This window comes from Apis cerana, linkage group LG7, assembly GCF_029169275.1.
Source record: "Apis cerana isolate GH-2021 linkage group LG7, AcerK_1.0, whole genome shotgun sequence".
Classification (NCBI taxonomy): Eukaryota; Metazoa; Arthropoda; class Insecta; order Hymenoptera; family Apidae; genus Apis; species Apis cerana.
Genome location: NC_083858.1, coordinates 7,004,608 through 7,031,745, shown reverse-complemented (window position 1 = coordinate 7,031,745; position 27,138 = coordinate 7,004,608). Strand labels below are relative to the sequence as shown.

The 27,138-nt window shown below is 26.5% G+C and overlaps 1 protein-coding gene and 2 long non-coding RNA genes across 17 annotated transcripts in view; 2 read left to right on the top strand and 1 right to left on the bottom strand.

Moving 5' to 3' along the window:
• Window positions 1-27,138, top strand: part of LOC107993170 (CCR4-NOT transcription complex subunit 6) — a 587,279-nt gene that overhangs the window by 231,572 nt on the left and 328,569 nt on the right. For 2 of the 14 annotated variants that reach the window (XR_009830495.1, XM_028664482.2), the window contains one exon: window positions 2,771-3,689. The exons of the other annotated variants lie outside the window; for them this stretch is intronic. Coding sequence is in view for 1 of the 2 variants with exons in the window: in XM_028664482.2 (XP_028520283.1) it covers window positions 2,771-2,853 (83 nt within the window). In the remaining variant the exon portion in view is untranslated. Of the gene's footprint in view, window positions 1-2,770; window positions 3,690-27,138 lie in introns of those variants that run through there. 14 annotated transcript variants of the gene reach the window in all.
• LOC133666404 (uncharacterized) lies at window positions 16,387-25,973 on the top strand. Of its 2 annotated transcripts, none has more exons than XR_009830502.1 (2): window positions 16,387-19,489; window positions 25,251-25,973. It is a non-coding gene; the product is annotated as an uncharacterized LOC133666404 (long non-coding RNA). The 2 variants fall into 2 exon arrangements; XR_009830501.1 differs by lacking the exon at window positions 25,251-25,973 and adding an exon at window positions 19,623-20,059.
• Window positions 20,592-25,257, bottom strand: LOC107993172 (uncharacterized). Its single transcript, XR_001765052.3, has 3 exons — window positions 25,121-25,257; window positions 23,453-23,595; window positions 20,592-21,415 (listed from the first exon to the last, which is right to left on the bottom strand). It is a non-coding gene; the product is annotated as an uncharacterized LOC107993172 (long non-coding RNA).

Here is a 27,138-nt window from a genome sequence, read left to right as displayed (position 1 = left end):
AGAGATTCAGGAAAACTGTTAATAATTCTATATAATGTATTAAAAATTCTCTTTTTGTTACGTACAATTCAAATTATTAAAACTTATTTACAATAAAAAGATAATATAAAAATACATAAATATAATTTTTTGTATCTGATGTCAAAAATTTCAAGTCTTGATTATAAAATATTTAATAATTATAATATATAATAATTATTTTCTATATTGTTTGTCTTTAATTTTCTAAAAGATTACTTATAATTTGTTGAAATCTTTACTTCTGATAAAAATTTATAAAAAAAAGCAATCCAAATATTCTATCTTTATCCAAAAGACAAAAAAATATTCTATAAAATTACTTATTTTTAATCGATAAATTTTTTTTAATATAATATTCATTATATTACAATACAAGAATACATTACATTATAGAATAACTGTATCAAAGAAAATATGAAATTTGCATTTTATATTATCATGTATAATGAAGTTTATAATAAGAATTTTTGAATATAAACAATATTTTTATATTAATATAATATAGTGAACGATGTTCTCTTATTGTCAATAAGAGACTTTCATTTGATTTTAATACTTGTCATCGAATGATTGTCATTATGCGAAAAGAAAAATCAACAAAAGTGTGTCGTCGAATCGAAATGAATCACTTTGATGGGCTACTTAAAAAAAAGGCCAACATCGCATTCGTTCAAAACTATATGAATAGTCCTACTTATTTTAATTGAATATGAGAACAAATTAAGTGTCGTGCACGTTGCAAGAGATATCTTTATTTTTCAAGAGTACAATGCCACCGTTCACATTACAGAACATTCTTAAAGACTACGCATCTCTCACGTGACAATATTCTACTTATGAACTGATGGGAGGAGACACACTCACCTGATTTCAACTTTATTGAGACATTGAATGCTACATTTGAATAAGAGAATCAGAAAATATCATTGAGTTGAATCAAATTGAAAAATTATTATTATTTTTAATCGATAATTTAATTTTCAATATATATATATATATGTTTGTTTTTATGAGATTATTATTTTAATTATTATTTTCTTCAATCAAAAATATTCGAAAATTCAGTACAAAGAAAATTGTTAACAATAAAAATAGGCATATTTAAGTTCTAAAAGTTGTATAACTAATTCTATTGAAAAATATAAATATTAAAATATCTATTATTTTTAATTTTTTAATATTTTTTTCATTTTTTCAAACTACATTTAAATTGTATGAAATAGAACAAAACTTGAAATTTATATAAGATGGTTCAAAATTGTTAAATTGGATTATAAAAATTAAATGATTTTAACGAGAGCACATTTCATTAATTTTTTTATAGATAAAAACATTAAATTTATGAAGAGATTGATTCTATGGGATTTAATATTTTTTAATATATTAATCAACTTGTTATTTTCTACAAATATTGAGTAAGCTATTTACATAGAAAAGTTATTAGTTTAAAAGATATTTAAATTTGAATTTTATAAAATTTATTATGTTTTATGATATTCAAATTAAAATCACGATAAAATAATATTTATTAATGTATTAAAAATTAAATATTATATGATTAACATTTAAAAATCAAAAATTATTTATGTAATCTCTGTCACATTGATCTCTAGAAAAACTAATTACACCAAAATATGCACTCTTTGAAATCAACATTTAATAAAACATTTTTTAATATTATAAAAAAACAAAGGAAATATTCCAAATAATAAAGTTATTCTATAAAATATAAATAAATTTTAATACTTTATCATTTTATTATAAAAAATATTCTACGAAATTATATTTAAAATGAATGAATGTTGAAACTTTAAGAATCGTTTTATTTCTTTAAAGATATTTTCCGCTGAAAGAAAAAAATTATTATATGTACATAAACTTTTATTAAAATCAGAATTTTTCTATAAAAAATTGTGAATTGTTCTATAAAAAAAATAGGATAATAAAATAATCTTACAAACGTATTAAAAATTGGATAATTACAGATTTTATCGAAAGCAATATTATTTTTTATCTTTTGATCAATCATAACTTCTTTGCAAATGCGAAATGTATTCTTCAATTACACGAAAATTTATCGATAATATTAACGAACATTGCGCAATAATAATCCGTTATTGATTATTGATTAATTACATGATATTCAATCATATAACTTAATACGTCATACGAGACAGATACTGATTGATACATTCCACGAATCGATAATCGAAATCGATAATCGAAATTGTATTGTTGGATGCAAAAAAATCTCAGGAGAATTTTTTTGAATAAAATTGTGAGTTTCATCATATTCTCAAAACTAACGAAGTTGCAACACTATTTTATAAGTCAATATTGATCAACTCTTACTTTTCTAAAGACATATAAACCAAGGCCTGTCATTGAGCCTATTCGACAGCACAATTATAGAAATAAATCGGATAACTATTTACCGATAAAACCGAAAGAAAACAAGTTTTTCATTCGTTTCGGTTTCGACAGCTTCGAATGTTCATATATTACATGAATTGCAAATTAAAAATAAAAAAATACATACATATACATATTCGATTTTTAGACAAAAACTAGCACGATTTTATAATGTTCAACATATTGTAACGAACAAGCAACGTGAAAATGTTTTTGGAATAAACGTGAATAGCATCGATTGTAATAGAGCGAGCTTTTTTCCAGTTATTTTTTTTTTCTTTCTTTCTTTTTTCTCTCCGTTCATTGAAGTTGCTCCATCATTTTTTTCTTTTTTCAGAACAAATCAATAGGGGGGAAAAAATGGCGGATTACCCTGCCCGTATCGTTTTCCCACTTCCATATGAATATATTCGCAAATGACCAGAGCTATTTACTTCCATGGTACACTTTCGAGCATATCGGTGGGATTCGCTGGAACTTTTGAAAGGAAAGCTATTCGAAACTGTGTAACGTCTCGAATATAAATGCATTCGTTCCGCAGAATGTTATGAATCAACGGTTAACCAGGCCGAATGCATCGTAATACAAGAGCTGAAGAAAAATGATCCGAAGAAAGGCCGTTGTATCGATAGGCGGATACAATCGAATGTTTGATTTCTTAGAAAACAATTGCGGGTTGGATACCTATAATCGATTCGATGTTACGTGATAATTGGAACGTATTAGTCGTATATATGATTCACGAAACTATTTGACGCACAGATATAGTGTGAAAATTCTGATTTTGATAAAGTTTTTGATTTTTCTATAAGATATTTTTGGAAAGCATAACGCAAAAATTCGTATACAAAGATATCAATTGATTAAAATTTATTAATGTTAAATTATAAGTAATGTCTTCGTCACACTTACTGTCAAACTCTATTTTCGTCTCGTTTCATTTAAGGCAAACTTGAATTGCATGTAACCTAATAAATAAATTTCAATCTATATGTTTGTTTCGGCCTCCGGAAAATTGATTTTCCAAAGTGTCCCGTAATACGAGTATAATTACACGTGCAATTTTTTCGTCAATCTCTTTGAAATTGAAGATTCGTACTAACTTTAACTTTTGTTTATAAGCTTTTTTCTGGAATCGATTATCTATATTTGGGTCACGCTTATTTGACTACTTACGAAAGATCTATATAAATTCGTAGGTATTTGAAAAGATATTCCACAGAATGTAATAAAATTACTATTAAATTTTTATAAAAGTAATGCAAAAATGGTTTATTAAAAAAATTATTTAGAATATTATTTAGAAAAATTAATCTATAAATGCTGCTATCGATATTAATAAAATTAGAATTCCAATTCCTTAAACTCTATTTAATGGTTTTTATATAAATAGAAGATTTACAAATATGGAATATTTTACATCATATCCTACAAAGCTGAAATTGGTCAAGACAATTTGAACAAAAAGTTGTTGTCTGCTATATGTCAGGTAAGACATAACTCTTCCATTTTTCTTTTCGACATTGGAACGAATTAGAGCAGAAATTTTAACAATTATATCACTCATTACTCGACAAAGATTCGAAATTTTTCGTATAGAATTGACAAATGAGGACGTTAGAAATGTAATGATGAAAAAAAATAATGCGAGAAATAATTCTTTCCATCACCAGTGACTCGCTATTAATAAAATATCGATGGGAGTATTTAACAGAAACAATCAACGTGTTGAACGTTTGCCAATGTTAGAATATCGATAACGCAATCGGAAAAAAAAAAAAAAAGAAAATATTCACTACGATAACTACGCATTTCTGCAATAGTAGACGCGCCAACACCTAGGCGCATCTGCACCTAACGTTAATAGGATCGTGGAGCGGATCAAGAACCGCATTATACTTTTCCACAGATACGATATTAACCGGGGAAATTCCATGTAAAGACGATGGAATAAGAGGGGAGTGACATCGAGGATGGCCCTTTCCTTTGCACTGATCCGTAAACAGCAAACGAACCGACGCACTTGTACGGCTACGACAAAGCGAGTCCGGGCTCGAAGATGCAAGATCCCCTCGTTTGCTCGGTATAATGATCACCCGAGTTTCAGGATGCATGCAGAGGGCAGAAGCGCAAACACGCCAAGTTCCTTCATATCAATTGAAAACAGTGGCATAATGCGCCGTTAATTAAATCCTAACAAACTTCACCCCCGTAGAGGAATTCGCAGCAGGGAATGGATTGCATCGGTGGTTCTAGCTGTAGCCTGTTCAAATTTATAGCGTTGTTGTTGGTTATAAATCATGTGAATAATTTCAATTTTATTTAAAGGGAAAAAATAAATGGATATTGCGAACGAGACGAGTCGCTTATGGTTAAAAAGAAAATAAAGAAATGGGCGAAACGGATAACTCGACGATATTGTATTGGAAGAATATAATTGAGGCATATTGATATTGGATGATTATTATTTATTCTTTTCTATACTTTTGTCACATACATAATTTGGTATAGTGGAAAGAAATTCATTAGTAGCTTATTAAAATTACGTTTTATTATTCGTTTTATTTATTTATAAATTGCAATTGCAATTTTCTTATTTTTACACTTAAGTTTTATTAAATTGAAATTTAAAGTGATATTATTTATGGAATGAAAATGTGATTTCAAACACGTATATCTGTAACAAATGAATGATGATGAATATAAATTTTACACATTTTTTTTAATGAGAACATATAATATGGCATAATAAACAGTTATATAAAAAAATATCATGAAATCATTAATGAATTCTACTAATATTTATTTATTTTCTATTTTTATTGTAGAATATATGTATCGATATCGTTATTATAACATACATATAATATTGATAATGTCAATACCTTTGATCATTTGTATCATTAATATGCGCCATTAATATATTTTAATAGCGATAAAAAATATTTTTTAAATAGGTTTCACTAATTTTGAAATTTTATCCATTAATTTTTTTCAGTATTCCTTCGATATTTACTTTTCCGTTCGATACATAAAAGTTCCCATATACGTTCTTATTATTTTCCTATATCCTCCGATTGATTTCTTCATTTCAAAAACATCCACGTACTTACTCGAACTCAATCATCGATCCATCGACAAACACGTCGGACTTTTCAAACAATTCCAAAGAAATTTCGTTACAAGATTCAAAGCTGTGATATCATTCCATCAGATATTTCGCGAATACGTAACTCGAACCATTCCATTCAATCCATCCCATGCACGCACGCGAATCAATTTCTGGATCAGAGCGAAGATGATCACGGAACGATCGGGCTCCGTGTCGACTCGTGAAAAGTGATCAGAAAGATTCATCTGCAAGGGCTATTTATTACTCTATTATTACATTCGGCCGGCCGATACGTTGTAATTGCCGATCCCGCGATACCGAGCCGCTCCATTGTTTTAAATTGCAAAAGGATTCCTCACTCTGCCCGTAATAATGGTACCTCGGCGCTCTGTTGATTGTTGCGGCTGACAACAAGTGTGAGCCGCGAGGAGGAACGTTCTCAGCACGATTTCTCATTTTTACGTTCTACTTCCGATTCTTCGACCGTTGCACGGGGGGAGGGAGGGGGGGAGGGGGGCATCAAGAGTCGCTCACTTCTCCACGGCAATTGAACGTGCACCATGAAAACAAAACAGGTTACAAATATATATATATATATATATATATATATATATATATATATATATATATATATGTACATATAAATATAATATATATATATATATATTTCTATGAATATCGTTCACGGTCTCGATGAATCGAGGATGAATGCGAAACGAGCGAGCGGTCGTGTAACGGGTTGAAATACTTAATCGAGTTAGCAGATTTGAGTAACAGGAGTGCTTATGATATTTGAGGTTAATTCTGAGTATGGTTTAGGGAAATGTTCGATTTCTCTGGGGAAAAGGATGCAGTTTGCGCAATGATTTGACGTAGAATTTAATCGTATTTATGATCAAGGGATGAATTAGATATTGGATTCAGCTTTCGCTTCGAAACGAGTTTTAAGTATGAATGAAATAAACGAAGTAAATTGGTGAATGAAATTTTACACCGATCGTTTATCTGATTCGCGTTCGTTTCCTCAAAATTGCAAGTGAAACGAGTAATATTATGTCGTGTAAGACATTTTAATTAGAAAGTAACATAATTTTGATTGATGATTTTGATTGAAGATATTTTTGCTACTTATTAACTGGCAATAATATATACATGTGAGCACATAATTAATCATATTAAAAATAATAAGTAAATAAAATAATAATTATATTTATAGTGATTACTGTTAAAATATTATAATATTTCTTCAAAAAATTTAATTAAATCAACATATTTTATGTTAAAATTCTTAATATATGATGTTTATTTAATACAAGTAATTATTTATTGTATAGCTTATGATTACAGATTATTTAAACGAATATATTTTCATATTCATTTTAATAATTTACGTTTAATAATATTTATATTTATTTGCACAAAAATATTAAATCTTATCTATTTACTTAGTCCAAAGTGCAAATCTTATGTTCTAAATTTTTCCCCTTTTTATCTTTTTTTGCTTTAGTAAAATTTGAGAGCACGAGTCGTTGATTTCAAACTGTGACTTTTTAAAAAAGTATTAAAAATATGATGCTGCTCAAAAATAATGCTGCTTTTGAAGTTAGAGCAATATACGATTATGCAGAAGAAAATATATGACGATATTTGTCTTTATACGACACTTTTACAAAGAGAAAAGAATTTTTCTTGTGATATCGAATATCGCATAATCAGAGAGTTAATTCAAGAGGCAATTAGATTTCCTTACCAAAGAAGCGCGATTCTCTATTCTTTTGATTTTGATCTCTTTAATTTTGTCTTGGAGAATTTAAAAATTGTGATCATTTTGAGAAGGTATTCTAAAATTCTTTTGAATATGGTACATGATAAACATTTTGAACTTTGTATTTTATATTTTAAAAAAGATGAAAATGATTATCCTAATTTAAAGTTTGAAAATTTTTTATCATTCTTATATTTATATTTTATTTAAAATTATATGAATTTTTTTCATACTATTAATTTTGTAATCTGTTTATTAGATTATTAGTCATTTATTAATCTTTTTAAATAATATTTAAAAGAGTATGCGATTAATAAAAAAATAATCGCAAAAATCGTTATTTTTAAGCCATAATTTCATGGGATTTTTTTTAATTGCGTTTGCACGAAAAAATTAATTAGGATTTTATTTTATTTTATTACTTTATTTTTATTGTTGCAGCACGATATATTATTTCATTTCAGAGAAGTATTTCAATATTTTTTCATTTCAGTTCTTTAAAAATAAAACAAGAATTTTTATTAGAGTTATTTCCAGTTTTAAATATTCATTATCCAATTTAGTTTCCTATATTATATCAAATCGTGCATTTTAGTTTATTCAATAAATGTTATAAGCAAATACATTATAATTTATTATTTATTTATTTATTGCTAATTATCTTTAATACAACAAAATTTTAATGGCTACGCATATTTTCTATAGTATCAGAATTAACAATATAATAATCTAACATTTATTAACATTTATTAATTCCAATATTTCGTATAAAGTTCTATTATATAATAAAATTCCATTTATTTTAATTTTATTTATTGAAACGAAATTTTAGCATTCAACAAATAAATTAAAAATTCTAAAAACTAGTCTAATCTTGTATTATTTGAATATGATATGTCAAATAATGTATAATAGTGTCTCATTTTAAATTGCCAAATTTTCCCAATATATTCTATGGATCTAAATAAGTAAAAAATTTTATATAAACGTAGATCATTTATTGTTTTATTAAAAGATTTACTAAAAAAACAAAAATACAAAATACGAAGAGAACAAAATATTACATATAATTTTATACAAACTATTTATCTATTTATTATCATTAAATTAATACCAATTTTTGTTTAATAATAATTATTACTATTAATATTAATTTTATTACTAAATACGTAATATCGCTGATCTAAATTTTATTATTATATTATAATTTATTACATCTGTTCCCTTCGAATTCAATATTTTTGTTTAAGTAACATTTTTTATAAATTTGTGAATTTATGTTTACATGCTATTTATATTTATATTATAATATTTTTATATATTTAGATTTGGTATTTTAAACTTGGCTTTACATAGGGTGAAATATTAATTGTAACACAATCAAATAAGGAGTTATTTTACATGAAAAAATAAGAACAAAAATTAATATAATATTTTTCCTTTGAGGTTTCAATCTTTAAAGTTGATTTTTTCGAAAATGAAACTTCAAAAAAAATCTTGCACAAATTAATCTTTTGTTTAATTGTATTACGATTATCACTTTACTCTTCATAAAAATATATATACAATAATCATATATCATAATTCAAAAAATTGTGTTAAATATAGGATTAGATGCATTTGATTTAAATTGGGATTTCAATCATTAAAAAATTATTGAAAAATTAAAATAATTGGGAATAATTGATGAACTTATATTATATGAATCTTTGTTATATATAAGATGTTAAAAAAAAAGAATTCAAAACTTGTAATAATATTTATGAAAAAAAAAAAGAATGAATGTTTTGTTAAACAAAAAAATTTCTTATAAATATTCGATACGTATCTTCCTTATATAATCCAAAACTTATATTTATCATAAATCATCATACATCTTCAAATATAACTTTGAATTAAATTAATTCCTCTATTTCTATTTCTTCTTCAAATTCTTTTTTTTTTTCAACCAATCCTATAATACTTTCTCATTCGTAAATGAAATTCATTTCATTTTCTAAATGATAAAAGTCAATTTTACTTTATTTTAAAAATGTCTACATTGATTCAACATTTTTTCGCCCCTCTCTACGAACTGCCATAAACCCTCGAAATCTCAAACACCTTCTACGATATTTGTCCCCTTTCAAAATTCTACTTCCCTCCCACCATCCATATTATATTTCCCACCTACTCGCGAACGATTCATCCTGGCTACATTTTATTCATCAGTTTTAATCATCGAAACACAAGGCGACATTTATCCAACAGCATCGTAAAAAATTCGTGCGCAAGAAGTGAGAGTGCATGACGGGCGGCGGCTCGGTTTGCCGCTCGGGTGTGCCGCGTTCCTCGTTGGACCAGGAAGTAGCACGATGGTACACTAACCGCATCGACTTTTTTTTCCCTCTCATTGCCTGGTACTTTACGTAATTGACTTCCTGGTAGCGGTCGCGGACCGGCAAGGATGGCACGGGTCCGAAAAGAGGCGTGCGCAGCCAGCGGACTCAGGGAGTTTAGAATCTCATCCTCTCGCCTCGAGCGAGCGAGCTCGAACGTGCTCCTCGCACGTGGGGAGAAGGTAGCACCGGCTCCGCGGTGCCCCTTTTTACAGTAATCACATAATAATGGGAGTGTAAAATTCATAAAGCGCGGCCGAGACTGAGGTAACACCCGAGGAATCTTGGTCGTTTCCAGTTTTCCTCTCTCTCTCTCTCTCTCCTTTCCACTTTTCACAGTTCCTTCTCCGTTGTTGCCTGACGTTCCCGTCAGGGGTCCACCTGATCGTCGTTTCCGCACTTCTCTCTCTCCCCTCTCCTCCCCTCGTTTTCTCGACCCGAAACGGGGATGACGGGGCATTTAGCGCAAAATAAAGAGCGACATGCCGACCGTTTTACGAGGTTTAAGTATCGGTGGGAACGTTTGACTCCGTTATGCTTCTTGAGGAGAGACGAACGTACGGAGTCTGTTGTTTCGTTTCATTACGCTCGTCGTGGTACGTTTGGGCGGAAGAGGGCGATTACGAGAAAAATTGTGGGATGAAAATCTTTTGTGCCAGACTTTATCCGTTCATCGTGAAACTGTAAAATTTCGCGCCTCTTTTTTTTTCTTTTCTTTCTTCTCTCGGCTTGGAAAAAAGAGTTTCTTAAAAGAGAAGAATTTGAAGTGTCGTGAAAAGATTGGAGCCACGTTTGATCAACTTGTTTCTTTGCTGCGATTGAAATTTGAAAACTTGGAAATTTTAAAAGGTAAAAGTGATTATGAGAGAAATTGGAAAATATTATGTGCTAGATTTTATCTGTTTATCGTGAAAGTCTTTCAATCTCTTTTTTTCTAATTTGGGAAAGAGCTTCTTAGAATTTAAAATCGTTATTACGAGGACAAGAATTTTAAAATTTGATCTTTGGAAGGATGAAAATCTTCTGTACCAGACTTTATCCATTATCATGGAGATTTAAGTAGAACTAGTCAACGATTAGCTTTTTTAGTTTCTCTACCAATTTGATCTTCAAAACATAAAAATTTTTTATGGTAAATGGAAAATTTTTCAAGAATACGTATATGAAAAATAAATAGAAATACTGTAAGATTAAATTTGTTTTAAATTTCAAAATTGAATTGAAAGATTTTTATATGAGAAATATCAAAAAATATTGAATAAATCGACTTTCTGCAATGAAAAACATACGAATATACTTTACACTATTTAAATCTATTTGTAAAATAATTTTTTCAAATATTTAATTATCTTCATGTTAATATATAAATTTTTATTAAAATATACATTTGTAACTTATTTGTCTATATAAATTTAATTACCATAATTAAAACTTTATTATAATTAATTAAAGTTAAATATCAAACAATTCAATTTTGTAGATTACAAATATAACGAATGTTATTAATGTCACAGAGAATAATTAAACGAAAAATAAATCAGATTGTTATTGAGATCGTAAAATTAATTTGTAAAATTAATTTTACAAAGAAATTTCAAAAATCAAAAATGAAAGAAGACAATCTCTATTTCTTATAAAATTTCATTCTACTGTATCAAAATTTTTTTAATCTATCTATTATATTCATCTATCTATTTCATATTCAAATTAAACATAATCAATAAAGGAGTTATGAACCAGATGAAAGAGCAATTAATACATAATTATTCGATAATCGTCGATCCATTACTCCATCTTCTTTGTATAATCGAATCCTCAATTTCTCAATCCGTCGATCTTCAAACGAAGTGTACGGAGTTTAAGACTAATTAGGCTTGACTTCCACTAATTGGTGCACGCAATATCGTTTGTGTTTCTAATCATCCGTCTCTAATAATAAAGCATGATTAAGAGCATAATAAATTCATTCGGAAATATTTCTTTGCCTCTTTTTGTTAATTGCGTAAATTATTGCGAGGATAATTATTGTATAAAATATAAAAAAATCGCACATAAAAGAAATTAATTTTTTAAGTTTTTCAGGTCTATGGTCATTAACGTAGATTATATACGAACGAATTCTAATTTTTTTTTTGAAACAAACTAATTCTTAATTATCAACTACATTTTATAAATTTAACTTAATGTAAAATTTTTATCTGCAAAATTTAAAAAATATTAGATTAAATAATTTAGTAATAATATAATATAATAAGAAATAAAGATTTTTTTAATAATTATCGCTTATCACGTAATTATATCTTGAGACGTTAATTACGTTTCACATTCTTTGAAAAAGAAACGTGATTCAAGAATTTTTTAAATAACATTTAAATATTTAATTAAGTTATTATTAAATTATTGAAACAGTTTTAAGCTAGTCTAAGATATATATATATATATATATATATTATTATATAAAGACTACATTCGAAAATATCATATTATTAACAATTATATATAAAACAATGTTTATAAATTTGTTTTTTTTTAATTTTCTTTTATAGTGCAAATTATCTTGTTCTTTATCTAATTCTTCCTATGATAAAAAAAATTTAGTAGTTTTATATATATATATATATATATATATATATATGTGTGTAAAATATATATCATATATTTCTTTAGGCAATGAATGCAATATCATAATAATTCGAAATGTAATGAAAATAATTCAAAATAATTTTAATCTAAATCTAAAAAAAAAAAGAAATTAATAATTTTACTCTTGATGAAATACTATATTTCGATAAATGTCTTAACACACATTATTAGGAAAACAATTATAATAATTTTAAAATCTATACAAAATTATTTTTAATGTTCTATAAATATATAATATTTCGTACAAAGAATTAATGAAGCATATCGATTTTCGATACAGAAATTTTTATATAGAAAATCATTTTGTATTTCCTTTATCTTTCTCTATTCTGTCTCTCTCTTTCTTTTATTTGTAAGATATCAAAGATAATTATCATAAGCCAATGTAATTACATTAAAATAAATAAACCGACAATTAGTCAACATGATCCTCTTGGGAACTATCTCTTGGAAAGCAGGATTATAAAGCACGAGTATAAGATTATAATTAAATTATAATTAAATTGTCCACAATTCCGTTCCGTTATAATAAATAGATAATTACAGATTTCATAGAATAATTCTCTAAATAGATATAAATATTATATTGTTTCCTGAAAAAATAATTTCAATCTGTAGAATATTTATATCATGTTATGCCATGTTACGATTATAGAGGGTTAAGTAGCAAAAATGAGAAAAAATATATATATATAAAAATTGAAATTGATTCATTAATTTTAAATCAATCATCTTTTAGTAAAGCGCTGATGAGAAAAAGCATATATTGTGAGCAGGAGAGTATTCATTTTGAAAATGAATGAAAAAGCGTGAATTTTAAGCAGGTTGGCTATAATTGAAGCACAGCAATGACCCATTGTACAGAAAATTAGAATGATGAGTTTACAACGATATTTTAGGAGCTAAGGGAAACGACTTTTGTAAGTGCTCGTCATCCATTATTGTGTCGTTACATCGAAAACAAATTACAGAAAGTTTCGAAGGATTTTGAACATAAGATGGAAGCTTTAGCTGTCTTAAAGAGGGTTAAAGGTGTAATGACGCGGAAATTTTATCGCATGAACGAAACTGGTTAACGTCTTCAATAGAAACTATGTTCTCTAAACTTTGATCTTTCGATCAAGAATTATAAATTTTTTAAGTATATCTTTTTTTAGCATTATGATAAAGATTGAATATTTATTTCTTTAATAATTTTTTTTCATTTTTAAAAATTGATGTTAAATAAACTGCAAAAGTGTATTTTCATAGAAAATAAATAAAGAAATAGAATCAGAATAATAATAAAAATTTAAAAATGACGAAATCAATAAGAAAAATTTATATTATTCATAACTAATAAAAATAATAATAAGAATAATAAATTATATATTAATAAAACAATAAAAATCATATTTATATATATATAATTAATATATTGTACAAATTATTTTTTACTTTTGCATATACTTCATATTGCATAATGACTCATTTGTAAGTGTTTAATTTAGTAAAAGATAAAGACAATGAATGATCGAGATCAAATAATATTAAAATGATAATATGATTTATTACATCTGAGTTTGCTATTTAGATATCAAGCTTGATGTATATAATATATATATATGTATATATTATAATTTTTTATTTATAATGGATTATGAATGAAAAATTAACAAAATATTGTTCAAAATTCCACGAAAATATATAATAATTATGATCAAATTTAAAAGAATTTCTTGTTCTGATATTCTTGTTCTAATCTTGTTCTAAAAATTCTAATATTAATCGATGACAGATATTTGATATAAAAATTTTCAATTTAAAAAAAGAAAAAATTTTATCAATATATTTATATTCATTTTTCTTTTAGTCTTTTAACTAAAATGTAAAATGTAAAAATATATCATATTCCTTCTATTTTTTTTTTAAATATTCTAATTAATTAATTATGTATAGTTATAATAAACGTAAAAAACACACTGATTACGGTAAAAATTTAGAAAATTATAACATCTATAAATTTAATAAAATACGACTGTGTGAATACTCATTACGTGTTTATTTATATTATTTCTATATATTTATATAAATAATACCTCTTTTGCTTATTTGATATATCTTTTTAGATAAAATGTAAAATAAATAATTGTAATATATAATATAAATAATTTTGTATAAGTATTATTTTTATAAATATATTTTATACAATGTTTTATCTATCTCTACTTATTGTAATATTTCGTAAAATTAATTTTAGTAATATTATTTTAGTGTAATTACAACATCATACATACTTAATGTTTATATACGTAAACGTTATCATTAATTTGTAATGTAATTTCAAGTTCCATTAGTAGGAAAATTGTATACTGCTCTGGCATTTACGATGTTTCAGAATTAAATGAAATTATTAAATAGATTCAACATAAATAGCCGAATGAGATTACGTTGAATTTTCAAATTCTGTTCAACAGCCAGATATGTTATACACATTTGTTCGATAATGTATGCCTTGTACGGAGTGCAACGATTGGTGAAGAGTCCTTAACAGGTACTTTGTAGGATGATGAGAATACTTCTAATCTTGAATGACTCATTGTCGTCGACGAGCCACCTTTATGATATAATTGCGCCAACATTTGTAGAGTCGAACTGAAGTATCACAATGCATGTTTAAAATGCGTCATAAAAATTTATATTTGCCATACATTTTTTGTGTGCAAAGTAAGTACTAAAGATAAAAAAAAATTACGCTAGAATTTTTTATTTATTTTCTTCAAACAACAATATTACAGAATATAACGTTAAACAAATTATTCGCATATTTTAAATTATTATCTCTTTCTGAAAGATATTTACATAAGAAACAATATGTCGGAAATTCTTGCTCTAGATTGATAATAAATTAAAAAAAATGACAGGAAAAAAGACAGGAACACATTGTATAAATTAATTTAGAACGATATAACTTTATATGAAATTACAATAATATTATATTACGTACTTAAAAAGATATTATACAATATGCATTAAAAAAGACTATTAATTATTTTCATATACATTTATCTGTTTTTATTATTAACTTCTCAACGATGTTGGAGAGTTGGAATTTTCTTTCCATGCGGAGAGATTATACATAAAAACTTTATGAAACTATCTCGGTTTTTTTTTTTTAGAATCATTAAAATGTCATAAGACTATTTCTTCACATATTTTCGCTTTTTACACATCGTATGGATTGCCGTTTCTTCACGATGTTTAATTATCCTGTAGGATAACTATTTAAATAGAAAATTAGATAATTCTCAGTATTTATCTTTCTAAAGTATTCACTTTCTTTGTATAGTAAAAAATGATCTTAAAATAAAATTTCTGACCCGCACAAGTTCATAGATATTTATTAGTATTACTTTGAAGAGATAAAAAAAAAATTAAATGGATACGATAATAGAGAAACAGTTTATATTGAGGAATTGAATAATGCACATAATTAATGAAAAATTTTGCATATTACAGTGTAAAATCCAGTTTAAAAAATAATTATCACATATTTTTTAAAAATATAAGTATCATTCAAATTTAAGCTATATATGACTATCAATGTAATATTAGAATATTCATTATCAAAAAAAAAATTCACTTGTGCTAAATTTCCCATTAAATTGAATAAAAAGATTAAGAATTTTCAAATAAGAAAATCTTGAAATTTTAACCGATGCAATAATATTCTCGTTTAACTTAAACACCTAATCATGCTCAAAGGTACGTATTTACTTTGTTGTTTAATGGACTTTACAGCGCGCATAAAACCGTACATATCTCTTATAACTGGCCGTGTAATGTTGGAGTTACGCATAAAACTGAAATGCAAACACCGCGTTTCCTGAACCTCGTTTGAAATGCGTTTTTTCGTCTTTAACGATTGATCTATAGTATTACATACTTAGTATTTCAATTAACGAGTATATATAACGCATGGATGAGAATTACATCTGTCACGTTTATTACATTGTCGTGGAATGGAAAAAGGAAAAAAGGAAGGATCGCTTATCGATTAATGGTAAGTAAATGTGTTTTCATCATTTTTCTTCGTGTTTAATCTTCCGATTTCGAATCTCTCCTTTTTTCGTTTTTCTCTTCGTCATTCGCTCTTTTTATTTCAATTTTTTTTTTTAAGTTTTAATCATATTTCCATTTAATGTAATTTAGATTAAAGATACAGTTAATATTTAGTATTAATCATGTAATGTAGATATATAATATATATACATTATATCTATTATTAATGTAGATAGATATATACATTAGATAATATAATGTAATCTTTCTATAATTAGTACATTAACATATATATACATTAGTATAATTAATAATAATAAAGGAGATATCAGTGGAATTTTAAAAGTTTATCTATATTTATTATTTTATATCTCATAAATTTCTTTCGCATCACATTAAGAATGACTTTAAATGGCTATATTTATATAAACATGCAGGATTATAAAACTTCCTTTAAATTTAATTCACTAATTAATAACCAATTTGTAATATACTATTTTCATTATAAAAAATCTTTTGAACATGTGATATAATATCATCTATACATGATTAAACAAAAAAGATTGCATTTATTTCAATTGTTATATACATTTTATTATTATATTCGTTATGTAAATCTTATAATATAATATTTAGAATAATTATATATCAAATAGTTACATAATATATTTAAATAAAAAGGCACTCACAATCTTTTTATTCCTCAAAAATATCTTCAATTGTCCTTATTTTAAAAAACCGATATATTCAAAACCTATCATTATTGTCACGATCCCTTCAACTGAATATATTTTCATTTTTCCCTTACCTCTAATTAGCCTTTCATCGATTCTTGCCTCCCTCCCTCCCTCCTCCTACAATGTTTCTCAATTTCTTACTTGTTAACATCCTTTCCTTGCACATCTTCTCGCGCATTAATCTTCCACCCTTTCCCTCCTCGTCACCCCTTTTCGTTTCCCCTTTGGCGGCTTTGTTATCCCGGCTCTTTACTTCCTTCTCACTCTCCTCGACCCGCCCGCCACTGCGAACATTTTCTGGTTAACGGTCCCCCGCTATGGGATTATGCAAATTAAACGAGCGTGATGTCCGCGCGAGAACATACTCGCGTTTGCACGGTCGGCCGATTCGCCCTGGACCACGATGCACGCCAGTATGTTATCTTTTTGATTGCGCCGCGCCACCGTCACAGAAGCCTTCAGCTTTTCTTCTCTTTTTTTTTCTCTCCCCCCTCTTCTTTTCCTTTCACCCAAAGTGTTCTCTCTAACCGACCGGCAAGGTGTAACGACGGCGTTATCCTTCCCCTTCGCTCTGTAATCTTCCGCTCCTCCGGGGAGTCGCAAAGTATGCTTCCTCGCTCCGCTGTGTTTTCGATTCTCCAACCTGAACTTTCCATTTAAGGTTTTTCACCCGATTCCCGTTTTATGACTCCCGCTCGCAAACACCAACGTTAAGGCGTTTTTCTTCATTCTAATTGGAGTCTCCTCTGCATATCCGCCTCATAGACAGTTTACAGGCTTCGATTTCGTTCCCGCAGAAACGGTCTTTTTGCGATGTACCGGCCTGTTACAAGTGCGTATTCGGGCTGCTCGTGTTGTACTTTTAAGAGAGGCTCACGAGAGGGCGTTGTGTATCGCGAGATGGTGTTATAGGTTTCGAAGGATAACAGAACTTGCAAAATGCTTTGATGATTGATTAGTTTCAAATAATAGTAGATACAGTAATTTTCGTGTCGAGAATTATTAACATTGTTTTTGTGAAAAAATGTGAAAAAATGATTCGAATATTGGAAAAAAGAGACAGAGTAATAAATACAACGTAAGAGAAACGTAACCTATATTCGATAGAAAATTGTCGATATTTTGAATTGTTATAATTTTGTTAAAAAAAATCATGTAATAATCGTAATCATTTAGCAAATAGGAAAGTAAATATACTTTTTTTTCTCAAATTAAAAAATTCAATTGACTGTAAATACACTGAATTCTTTTTATTAAAATTAATTATACAATTTTTTTTCACGAAGTTATTAAACTTCGAATATTAGGATTAGACGATGAAATTTCAGAAAATGTTAAATTTTCATCTTTCTACTACATTCAATAACTTCTAAATACATTCAATATCTTGTTGAAATTATTTATTTTAATATATGGAAAACAGTTTAATCGTAGTATGTATTAACATAATAATAACAATGTAGATTTTATTTTCGTACCGTGAATATATTTAGAGACAATGTTGTGCTCGCGAAACCAAGGAAATAAATATCTAAATTTAATATCGCGAAACGAGTTATTGAATCAACTTTTCGTTTGATTGATATGGCTAATCCAATAATTCCAATACATAACAGAAATGTATGCGTTTAGTTCAGGTATTTTACATTCACGACAATTTTCTTTTCTTTTTTTCTACCTTTGCAAAATACAATTATTTATCATATACAATTATTTTAATAGAGGACAACATTCTATTCGTTCGAGGACTGCAGCTTAGTTCAAACCTAACCTAAACTTACTTTTCGAAGTGGTTCATTCCTTGCAATTATGTCATCACTTCTGCAATTCATCTGTTTCCACGCGAACTATGCGTTGTCTATTAATCAAGTCATCTCCGACTCTCTCACAAGTTCCTCTACTTGGCGGATACAAGCAGGTTAATTAGTATTCTTAGCCTACTCATTGCTGGCCACGTTGAACCCCGGTTGGCGTATTAACAGCGCGCGTTACACGGTAATTTCGGTGTCTTTCTCCTCCTCCTCCTCCTCCTCCTCCTCCCCCTCTTCCTCCTTCTCTTCTCCCCATCCATTTCCTCCTCTTTCCCCTACTCGTCTCTCTTCGCAGCCACTTCCCTCGACCTGCCATTTACTACCTTCCACTTGTTCCGCAATATTACCACACACGTTTCCCTTTTTGTGCCACGCGAGTAACACGCGGGAAACAGATTTCTGAATCATTGCATGCTTCTCAGTCGCAGCCCAACTCCGGTTAGTCAATTATAATAATGTCGTTTTTTATCGTGATGCGCTCGAGGTTGATTCGTGCTTATTAGTGGTAATGCTTTGAAACTCGAAGCTCGTTATAGTATTCGTCTTAACACTGGAACTACCGATCTTTGGTACGTGGTTAAATATTTTGCATATGAATAAGTGGAATTAATGTGACACGTTGGAAATAAATGGATACATATAACTATATTTATATAATAAAATTTAACATTAGTTTTCTAAAAATATTTGTATTTTTTTCAGTAAAACAAGAAGCTTGAAGTTCATTATTTCAACTTCATTATTAATTAAAAATAATGTAAAAAAAATAAAATCAAATGTTAATATTAAGTGTATGATGATGAATGTATTTTTAACAATATTTTATAATAAAAAAATTAATTATTTTATAATAGTAATTAAATATATTTAGAAAAACTATTAAATTTGCAAGTTCTTTTGTAATAACTGAATTAACTAATTTGCAATTTTTTAAATTCTCAATCTCTCAATAATAGAAATGTAAAAATACTATAATCATATTCCTGCATATTCATTTTTTTAGATAAGAATTTTTACCTTTTTTTTTTTAAATAAAAATGTGTTAAAACTATTTTCAAACGTTACCAATTTTGTTAGTTTCTAAAATTTTCTGCTGCATGAATTTAATAGCAAATAAAATAATAACAATCGAAACACTACATCCACTCTCTTTGTTTTGTAATAAACTTTTACACGAAAAATCAAATAGATATTGAGTGCAACTACACAATGTGCTTGAAAGAAGAAAAACAAATGATTGAACAATAGGTAACAATTATACTCATAGAATATAACGATTTTCGATACTTGAATTAAATTCAAATAATATTTTCATAGAAAAATAATCATATAACATAATTTATTAAACTTTATTATAATTAAGTATATAAATAAGCAAAATAACTAAAGATTGAATTTATAATATATAAATTAATTTTTGCTATGATAGATGAATCGTTTTTAAAGAAATATTGTCAAAGAATTGTATTAAATTCAAATGATACTTTTATCAGAAACGTAGAACATAATTTGTTCATTATTCTTTTATTTTTAAATTTATGAAGAGAAATACATATCTATAAGCAAAAATTAAATTCATAATATACAAATTAATGTTTGTAGTGTACAATATAGTTATAGATTTTCAAAGAGGTATTATCAAATACTCGTGTTAAATTTAAAACAATGTTCTTTATGAAAATGCAATTTATTAATTATTCAATGATGACATTACCTAGAAATTATTTTCAGTACAAATGGAACTCATCAATCAAAAAATCACAATGAAAGATTTAAAAAATCTACATCGATTTTACATTAATTTTTTTGCTTATGAACCAATTCCCAGAAAATACATTTTGTGAAATAATTACATATAAAACAATAAAAAATTAAATTATAATGAAAGAAACTATATAACGTGGTAATAAAATTAATTACATACATTTTTTTATTATTTTTATTAAATTTTTTAATGGATTGCAAACGAGATATAATAAAAAATAATTAATTATTCGTTTAGATTTGCGAGAACACGCATATATCCTATAACCAAAGATCGAATTTATAATATAGAAATTAATATTTGCTGATAAGATCGAATCAATCACTTGGAAAACCCATCATTTTATCCGGTAATCTCTATAATCACAATTAAACGCTTTCATGCGATAATTTCATCGATCAAGTTACAAGATTTAATTGATATTTTCCGCAACTTCCTGATTTCGCATCATACCGTATAAAATTTCACACTTGTATAAGATTCTTCAAAACGAGTGATTTTTTTGATTTTACATCGAGTTAATAGAAAATTAACATCCTCGTATAATCCGGCGTTGAAACAGGTTCGTCCGCTTCCTAGGAAGCTGCTTCTTAGAATTCCTTGATTTTTACGTCAGAATTATCATTCGTATATTTTCCAAACATCAAGTAATTCCTCGCGTCTGATTCATCTTCGTATTTTCCAGATCCTGATAGCTTCTTGATTACTTGATATATTTTCCGATAACAATCTGTAATATATATCTATGGCTATTTAAATTATTCACGGTATGTTGAGGTTTATATAAACTTTACTAGTCGTACCAGTTTATGCAGATAAAAGTGAGATTAAAATATTTTCCAACGAAAGTTCCATGAATGCATTATTAAGAAACTATAAAAAAAGTATGAAAAATAAAAAGAAAATAATTAAAAGTTATTTTGTAAAAAGTATGAAATATTTTGACTATAAAATAATTTAATTGTTAAATTCATTTAATTTCAATTGATAATAATATGTAATAATATATTATGAATTAATAATATTGTTTTTATTAATTCTTATTGAATAAATATTACAAATTACTACATTACAGAATTATTACATTACAGAAATTAAAATAAATAATAAATTATATTATTTATTATATTAATTATATAATAAATTATCTAATCACAATTTTTGAGTTGTTTTGATATATTGTAAGTATTTGTTATTTGATTAAATTGATATTTCAGATTATTTAAATTCCAAAATCTTGTTTATTTAATATCAAAGAAATTTTTTTTGTGATATGAAACGATAAAATTTTTCATGAAAATATTATAACAATAAGAATTTATATAATGCAATATTAAGCGATATAAAAAGATGATAAATAATAATACTGAAAGATGATATATTCAATATACAATTTGACACATAAACATATTTTATAATCTTAATATTACCAATAATCTTTTTCTTTTTTTATTTCTCTTCAATATCAAATATCAAATCACGAACATTTTTCGCATTTTCAATAAAGAAAAATTAAGGAATAAATTAGACATATTATTAAGAGAATAAAACGGTAAACTTTATACTATTTTGAAATTCATGGCTTCGATTATTTCGCAAAAAAAATATTTTATCATTGAATAGTTACGTTAAATTGTACAAATTACACGCTTAAAGTCAATGTAAATACGTTAAATACGTTAAATGAAAGCATTAAATAAAAGGCGAGAGATAAAATGGGAAAAATGTCAAAAGCCGAAAAAAAAGCGAATAATAAGAGGATTATGGATAAAAAGACAAGACTAATAATAAGAGTGTATTTATACGAAAACGAAATGGAAATAAAACAAAAATGGAAAGAGGAAGAGAAGGGTGAGAAACAGGGTTAATAGCAGGAAGGGGAATTGTGAGAATTCTCAGCTTGCCGCGATAGCACGTGCTTTGGTCTCACGACGTAAATCAGCGCATGTGCCTCTTCACTCGTAGAGTTCTCTTTAGTTAGACTCTTCGAATCGACTCGTTGGATGATTGATGCTTTTGCCGATAGTAATTGTTATTTTTTACGCTTATAAAAGAAACTTTGGAAATATTTTCACAAAGTTAAAAATTTAATCGTCAAGAATCGAAGGATATTATTTTACATAAATATCAATGTGAATATATTAAAGAATCGATTGTAATAATTTGTAACGTGATAAATTTCATATATGATAGATTAGTATGTAGACAATTGTTACACAGAAATTCTCGTGTGCGAGTTTAATTAACAAATTGTATGATTTATAGGACAATTGTATGATTTTTTTAGCAAAATATGACTTTGAAATTAATTCTTACGATTTCAATGTTTTTTTATTTTGTTAAATATAATTTTATAATGGTGCAAAATAGGGAATATGAAATTACAAAATAATTAAATTTTAATAGTTTAATTTTACTTTTTCACTCTGGGAAAAATTATATTCAAAATATGAAATATGAATAATGATTGTGTATATAATTATTACACACGCTCAATACAAGAAGTCAGAATTTTTAGATTGAGTAGATTTTTTTAAATATGAAAAAAATCAATTGTCATGAAAATAAAATGTTTTGCCAAATATTTTATCTCATATTTTCACTTATATTAATACAAACAACTCTTTCTCTTTCATTTATATTATACGTTACGCTCCACTCTGTATAATTAAGCAAACAATACGTAATTGAATGCATCGTATTTCGAATAATTGAATTTTGAGCTGCCGTAGAACTGAAATTCCAATTCAAATACACAGTCAAATACCTATGACATGACGGTCGATTCACGTTCATGAAGCCCATTTGCTTATCGGAATAATCCAATTTTGGCTATGATGTTGCATCGCGATTCATCTCCTCCACTCCGCTCGATTTCGAACACGTAAAGCGTTCCAATGTAATAACAGGCTGCAAACAAGCCGGTTAAACTGTTAAACTGTTACGTTCACCTTCTGCACGTGCGTAATTGCAAGAAAACACGCTATTCTTAATCAATTTACCACAACGGAATCGATCTCATAAATTATGTTACGAATAGAATTCGATAAAGTAACTAGCTATAATGAATTTTTATTTTTCAATTGCACGAAATTCAGTATTAAGTTGTAAAAAGAATTTTAATTTGAAATTGTCGAGTAAAAAGTTGATTGAGGTTTGAATGAAACGAAAAGTATTCTCTTTTAAATCGAATAAAATTTTGTAGTTCTCTTTGACTTTTTTATAATTCCAATTTTAAAGAAGTCGGTTCTGCAATAGTACTTCGTTTTTCAATTTTCAAAAGATATGATAAACATTGGATTGAAAATTGTGTCGATTGTTGACTTTGATAAGAAAGAATTTTATAAATGGTTCGTATATTACTGTTTATAATAAATTCATTTCATACGAATTCTATTTTGTGTTTGTAAAATATTCCATTCTTGTTTGAATTGAGAGTTGTAACAGCTAATAACACGAAACAATTTGTGTCTACAAATCTATAAAATATTTTTTTAAACAGATTTTGAAAAAGTCAATTTAAAAAAAATGTTAATTTTCAATTTTATAAATGTTTTGTGCCTTTACAATGATAATTGTATCGCATGGATTTTTCTGAATAAGAGTAGCAGCTTATAAATGTATAAATATGTTTAAATAATGATCAAGATTAAAAGGATATTCAAAATCCATTTTTATAATATTTTTCAAAAATTGAATATCTAAAAAGAAAAAAATATCATTATACTATTTTCAATAAAAAAGCAAAACATGCAATAATAACACTCAACAATAGCGCTTTATATACTTTTCAGTTGGAATTATAATTTTTTTAACAAAAAAAAAAAATGATCTGTTGCAGATTCATATTAATATCAGCAGGCCTTTTTGGATTCAGAAATTAAAGTTTGGCTAGGTTTTTCCTCATTTTTTTTTTTTTTTTGACTCCTTTCATTAGTACTATTCTATTCATAGTATCACTGGTAATACAGAACATTCAGTAAATAATGCACCTTTTCTTATCTCAAGGCTCTTTTGTTATCTTACTACATTCTGTAGTTTTTAGATTCTGATCCTTTTCATAAAATTTTTATAAATAATATATTTTGATATATCATTTTTTTGCTGACAAACTAATTTGTTAGTTTGTTATCGTCCAAATTATCTCTTTTAATACATGAATTTATAGTATTTAACTCCAATATATATAATTATCAATAATAATAATCATTAATAATTAATAACTAATAACAATTTATATAATCTACATATATAGTATATGTTTACAAATTTCCCTTTAAATGAATAATAAAAATATCAATAATTAAATTATATTTCATATTTTTTTAATTTGGAAAAAAATAAATAGTGAAATTTTCTTCAAATCGATTATGATATTTTTCTATACTATTTTTCTTATATAGCATAAAAAATGTACAAACCAGAAAAAACTCACCAGTTCTAAGAATCCAAAAAATGCACATAATTTTTTCGCCAATAACTATGTTAAAATCTATAAAAAATTGTTTATATAAATATTGTACACTATATCGAATTACGTTTTGTAACATCTTAATTCTTAATAGTTCGTCCCACGTGCACGAAGAACGAAACGGCAAGTAGAGACGGTCGTTGAACGAAGCGCAGGTTGCACGTGCGGTGCATGTCGCCTGTGGCGCGCTTCGCTCGAGCAGCCGCAAATGGCAAGAGCAATGCTGCACGGTGCACGACAGCGAAGACTGTTATGTAAGAGATGTGTCAGAGCTGGTAATACGGTGGAGGAAGAGAGAGAACACGGAGGGACAGGTGAGAGTGGGACAAGGAACGTGCGAAGAAAACGCGAAGGACATAAAGTGGCGGGCAAAAGGCAGTTTAAAAGTCGGCGGAAAATAAAATACATTCGCTCTTAAAGAAGAAACTGTCGCCGCTCGCGGTAGTTCTTCCTTTTCAGGTTGTAAATTTAATACGGTTTAAGACGGGCCCCTCTTGGGTTATGATATAAATTGGAAAGTTTTCAGTTTCAAAATGGAGGCATTTAAATTTGCATCAAGTCACGTGATTCGGCTCAGATTTATAATGTGATTTATGTGTGTATGTTATATCTCGAAACTGCGCGAGAACAAAAATTATCGATAGAAGGTCGATATGATAAGAATGCGAGGCTTAAAAAATAAATTAAAAAAAATTCACTGTAAATATTTTGGAAAATATCATGTGAAAATAATTGTATAAATATATTATATTTTAAGGAATTTATACATTTTTTATTTTTTGAAAATTAATAAATAAAGCATTAAAAAAATTTTAAATGGCATACAAATCGTAAATATAATAACATGATTATAATTTAATATCTAATAATCATATACATATTTTAAATTGCATTTATATAATTAGAATAGATTAATAGTAAATATAATAAATAATGGATTAAAAAATTAAAAATTTTATTTTTTTCTAGGCATTTTTTCCAAATTTGTTCATGACATTTAAACGAGTAAATGAAATTCAATTTATTATTTATTAATAAATTTCAAAGTATCAAAAACATAAATACATTAATGCCAAATACAATATTTTGAAATAGTGATTATCGTATAGCAACTTATATCTATGTTTTTTTTTAAAAATTATAAAATAAATCAAAATAAATATTATCTAAATATACGCCAAATTTTTTTAAATGAAAAACATTAATGACAATAATCATTGTAAATATTCGTTGTCAATAATTTTGCTAATATATATAAATGAAAATCTTAATCTTAATCTTTTCTATGTTTTTACGAAAAACTATAATAGAGAAATATAAAATATATGATTGTCATTTAATACAAATAAAATCATCCAAAATAATCCAAAAATAAATCTAATATTCTTATTAGACACTAAATTTTAATATTAAATAAAATCAGTATACACATATTTTTATTATGAATATTTTATATTTTTGCAAAACTAAATTTTTCATCAATTTCTGATAAATTTTTATTCGAAATATTAGTGCAAAATTTCTTATTTCTTAATGTAGGATATCTTACAAATCATTTTTTCATTTGATACTATTTTCGAATAATTTGAAAATATTTTAAGAAAAAATTTTTTTCATTCGTAAATTAGTTTTTGAGGAAATCAAATTTTGAAAATTATCGATTATAATTTCTTAAATATATGTATATATTCATTTTCAATTTTCTGAAAAAATTTAATTTAATTTAAAATATTTTTTCTACTGATTTATATTCAATCAATTTCTTTTGTACTCGTGAAAATTTCCAAATCTCAAACAAAGAAATTTTATTTTCTTTTCATCACATATGGAATCATTTCCGATTATCCACGGTATAAACTTTGCATATTTAACACCGATATTATTTTACTACATGAAACATTATTAAACATTTCAATAAATCGAAATCAATATCACAATCTCAACAAACGGACACGACACTTTCGCCCGATAGCTCGAACAAT